At 38.0% G+C, this 5,127-nt stretch overlaps 1 protein-coding gene across 2 annotated transcripts in view; it reads left to right on the top strand.

Moving 5' to 3' along the window:
- dok6 (docking protein 6) overlaps positions 1-5,127 on the top strand; it is a 53,910-nt gene that overhangs the window by 27,019 nt on the left and 21,764 nt on the right. For both annotated transcript variants that reach the window (XM_005722552.2, XM_005722553.2), the window contains exon 3: positions 2,070-2,177. In XM_005722552.2, the coding sequence (XP_005722609.1) occupies positions 2,070-2,177 (108 nt within the window). The remainder of the gene's footprint in view (positions 1-2,069; positions 2,178-5,127) is intronic.

Below are 5,127 nucleotides of genomic sequence, written 5' to 3'. Positions count from 1 at the left end.
AATATCAGGACGATATATACATTTTAAGTTATTTTGTTTTCCCTCAAACACAGTTATTTACCCAAGACTTTCTTTCTTCACTATCTTATTGATGACAGCTGATGAACTACTTCAACTTTAGTCTTTCCATTATTGGAACCAACTCAAAATGAGACTTTTAAATCATAGTTAAACACTTTTAGAGCCTCTTGGATTGAGAAAATATAAGGTTAGTAGTCAGATCCCAGGTCCCAGCTTCCATAGATAATGACTGTTGCTTTTCAGCCCTCTCCACCCCCAGTAATCACTATAATGCACAGTCATCTCCTACACCAGAGAGGGCCACAGTACATGTCTCTGCATGAGAATATTGGCCCAAAGTTATCTGCAATTGCAATCACATTACACCAAGTTTAAACTAAGTTATAAAATTGCAATGCTTAAACAGCAGTTTGCAAACTCTAAGGAACACAAGTTATTTGTTGAGTTTGAAGTGTTTTGAATACATTATTGTTTATTTCAAGTTCTGCAACAATATGTGTTTGTGTAGGCACAAAATCTAAAGTAAAGCTTTAGCGCTGGCAGTTTTAGGCCATATTTGGCTTATTGATAATAAATAAATAAGCACAGCAGAGCACCACAGAGAAAATCTATTCATAATTGGATGAAAATATTCAGAATCTTGGATTTCAAAAAGGATTTTCCATTCCACCAAAACATTTTGATTTGATTTTCATTTCCCTCACATATTTATCCGCACAGCACCTTTGACAGCTTAGGCATCAGGACACTCATTTCTTAAATTATTACCTTTTCCCATTATTTCCCCCCCATGAGTAATTATCTTGGTTATTTAACAGTTTTTATCTGCTTTTATCCCCATCTGCTCTCTGCTCTGCTGTGAAAAGGTTATGTCACCAAACTGTGCGCCCAACAGGATTTAGCAACATTTTAATCTGAATCTGACGACAGCTGGATGGATGTTGTTTTCTGCTGGCGGTCATAAATCTGATCCAAACCACACCTTCGTAATCCCAGCGCAGCAGGTTTGGAGTGTTTACAGTGAGATTATGTAACCTTTCGAAGAACAACTCACAAATTTCTCCTACTCATTTCATAAACAGCCTTTTAGCTTAACTCAGCACACCTCGCAGTTTTGCTGCTGTAGTCTGGCATGACTTTAGATAGATACTACTATTGTTACTCTACATTTCAGCATCTTTATCTGATGCAGAAAGTTGAATACCCTTATTTAACAAGTAATAAGAAGATATATTTTTACAGGATTATATTTTTCATATATTTTTCAATAGATCGTCATGAATGTTTATTGCTATGACATAAAAAGTGCTCAGGGGCATTTAAAATATTGTTCTTTAGAGGAATGCAGATAATCTTACCATCAACATGAAGCTAATTAGATGTTTCCCAATGCTGCATCTCATCGGTAATTTGCTTGAGGATTGAGAATAACAGATCCTTAAATGTAGCAGGTCCAATGTCTGAATGTCCTCTGTGCCCATAAAATATCAACATTACAAATCCAAGGCATGCACTTACTGGAGTTGCCACTGATCCAAGTGACATCTTAATTTACGCAGTGGAAAAACTGCTAGCAACCTGTGTGGTCCTTTCACTCGGAGTGACCCCAGCGAAGGTCACAGGTTAAAGTTGTTCTTCATACCACAAGTGCTACTGTGTTGAGGTGTTTGACCTCATTTTGATCCTTTCATTCTCAAATAAAATAACATTTCCCAGAATTCATAGTGGTTAAGTATTCAGCAATCAGTGTAAGGATCAGTGTTATTGATTTTTTGTCAGCGCTTTCCAATTTTAAATTTGATGAATGAGCCCTGAGGTCAATCTATTTTTCCTTATATAATATCCACAGCTTCACTAATATATTTATTCACTTTGCTTGGACGTTTTGCTGGTTTTGGGATTTTTTTTTGGCATTAACAGTATGTTTTCCAGGATGATAGCTCATCTTGCTAATTTTTCTATCTAGTTGATTTTATTCTGGTCTTACTTTCATATGATGGTGTAGTTTTATATCTGCAGTTACCATAATATTTGTTGTCTGTTGTCAGATCTTCCGGAGGTGTTGGCTGGTGTTCAAGAAAGCCTCGAGTAAAGGACCCCGGCGGTTAGAGAAGTACCCAGATGAGAAGGCAGCCTACTTCAGGAGCTTCCACAAGGTAAACAAATGACTCAAAAACATCACTAACATCATTCCTTTTTTATTAACTGTTTGTCTTGATGTCTTCTTTAGTAGATACAATGATTATTGAGTACTAGATCAACATAATTGATTGTGATTTTGATCCTATGGCTGTGACTAATACGAGTTGTGATCATCTATCAGTTACTCCTTGATTAATCTGTCCATCACCCTATGAAATGACAACCTCATATTCCCAGCCCAGTGTAATGTCTTAGGTTAAGACAAGGAGTTCAAAATATTTAAAATAATATGTTAAAATTGATCAGGGAATTTTAACATTTCTGATTAAAAGAGGAAATAAATAATCCATCTTCTTAGCTGTGGGGATTAGGATTACTTTTCCATATGAAAATCTGTGGCTTTATCTGTGGCTCAAAAAGGATTTTCTTTAAATCTGAAGATGTTTAAAACATCATTAAATAATTTTTGTAGAGACGCACCGATTGCAGTTTTCTCAACAGAATTAGGTTTCTGATTTTCCTCCAAGTTTGACCTGCTGATAACAATTTTTGCTGATTCCACCTTTACCTGACAGATTTTACTGAACAAAACCAGGTGCAACAGATTCATGTAACACATTTTAGATACATTGTTTTCCAATATGTTTATCTCCATAATCTTTCTCATTACTGCTTTGATCCTTTCCTCTTTGAGGCTGCCGGCTTGTGGTTTGGGAAACACAACGGTTCACTTTAGCTAATTTTGGGCCTCCACTCACTTCCACGCTAACAAAGTAGCATGTGGCCATGAGTGTGTTCTTTTCTGTTCTATTGTATGACACATTATGAACAAAACAAGTACTCAATAGTCACTCTGAACAACGTAACATATTACATTGTATTTATTTACACAGTGCTGACTTTTTGTGTGCTGGACCAGTACCACGCTGTGGTATTCCCAGTGTTGGAGAGAAAATTCTCATTGTGGGTGGTGAGGTTTAAGGATGCCAATGTCACTCAGTTCATTGGTCGATCATGATAATGCAGCATGTAGTGACCGCATTACCGTGAAATTAGGAATCAATATTCATAATCTCCAGAGTATGATTCGTGATGATTTAGTAACACCCTGACCTTTCGTCTAATGTAATCATTAGACATCACTTTGTATTTGACTCTACTGAAGTCGATGAAACTGTAGCCTCTATAGAAAACCATATATGCAACAACCAGTGGGTATTTAAGGTCATTAGAGGACCTTGAAACTAAAAGTTTGTCCGATCTTTGTCCTCTTGAATCCCAAAAGAAGATTAAACCTGCTGTGTGACTCCTCATGTAGCAGCCTAAGGTACTGTCTAAATGCTGATGACATTGACATGCAGAGCACAATTACAAGACGGCAGCTGAGTTTCATTTTGCAGGTTGGCCAATTGGTGGAATTAATTTGCTTCAGCTGATAAAATCTGATGGAAGTGGTCCCCCAGTAAAAATGAGATGTCAGGAGCTGTCCTCTTAAAATCCTCCTGTCCTCTTCAAACTACAGAAACAAATGTTCTGGTAAAAGTCTCATGTGAACTGATTTTCAAGATATATGTATATTTTTTTCAATTTCCAGCACGACTTCTAAGAAAAGTATCTGCTGCTTATCTTTTAAGAGTATATTACTCACAAGGTGCTTTTTACACTGAATAAAAAGATTATGGAATATGGTTGTGCACAACTGTGCCTTGTTTTCATCTTGATGTATTAAGTTCTGTCCATTGGCCTCAGATGATGAAGTTAAGGATCTATTAAGACACAGTTTGTAACTTTATCTTGTCCTTTGGGGCCTTTTTCCTCCCTTCAGAAAGTAATAATCCAGAGTATAATATCTCACTCCCTGCCTCTTAAGCCCTTTTGAAATACTCCAATTATGGCTCATTATCATGGTGAGTGGAGACGATGTTAAAGGAGTAGCACTGTGAACTATGTTTTATCATAATGAGGGGAGATAACTGCAGATAATAGGGGACTGTGACATCAGTTTCTCATAAGGCGATATGTTTGAGAGAAGATTTAGTACTCTTTACTACTTGTGATTGTGAGTCAGCTGTGAGATTTTTCATTTTTGGTAGAATTTAACATTTTTTTCCACATTCCTGTCTGAGAAAGCTTGTATACAAGCTAGGTAGGTGTTTTGATCCATTTCCTTAGTTCGCTTTGCTGCTACAGTATCAGCCATGTATTGTGAATGAAACATCTCTATGCCTACTGCATCATGCTGTCACATGGGGCATCCTGTGTGGCTGTAACTCCCCTCCCAGAGGGATCTCATACACCCAGTGCTGGAGTGAGCGATGAGTGCACACATGCACCAGTGCGCCTGGTAATGCATCGCCACAAAGATCAAGAAAGGTCCCGTCTGAGGGCTTCATTCAACGCTGCAGTGCTTTGGGGGGAAATAGGCTGCACTGGTGGCTGATTTACACAATCAACACAAAGGGGATTGGCTTTTTTTCCCTTTCTTTCTCCATTCCCTCTTTCTCTCCCACTCGTCTCCCTCTCCCTGTGCAGTTTTTGCTGTCTGAGGAGCACTGGTCCACGCAGTAAAAAGTCCCTGAATATTTTTAGCTCTCTGAAAAGTTGTTCTCCTTTGTGCTACATTTCCTGAGCTCTCCTGAGGTCCTGACAGGAGCAGTTAACATGAAATGATGGAGCTGTAGCTAAATGCCTAATTTGTACACATGGATGTGGAACTAACCAGCAAAGCAGGGAGAGCTGAGCAGACTGAGCCTCACTAGTGCAGCTGGTTGTTCCTCCAATTTGGTCAAAATAGCAAAAATTATTGTACAAACTATGTTGCACTTTTATACAAAAGCCGAATGACTAAATTCATATTTTATGTCTGTTAAATCAGAACCAGATCTCATCTGAACAAAATCCTGTAGCATGTGTGGGTAGGGCGTAAAGTTTAAGCTCGCTATGAAACTCGGATGATCTGATATC

Source organism: Pundamilia nyererei, unplaced genomic scaffold, assembly GCF_000239375.1.
Source record: "Pundamilia nyererei isolate P.nyererei 1_Seehausen unplaced genomic scaffold, PunNye1.0 scaffold00007, whole genome shotgun sequence".
NCBI lineage: Eukaryota > Metazoa > Chordata > Actinopteri > Cichliformes > Cichlidae > Pundamilia > Pundamilia nyererei.
Note: the sequence above shows the minus strand (reverse complement) of the source record. Positions and strands in the feature narration are given on the sequence as shown.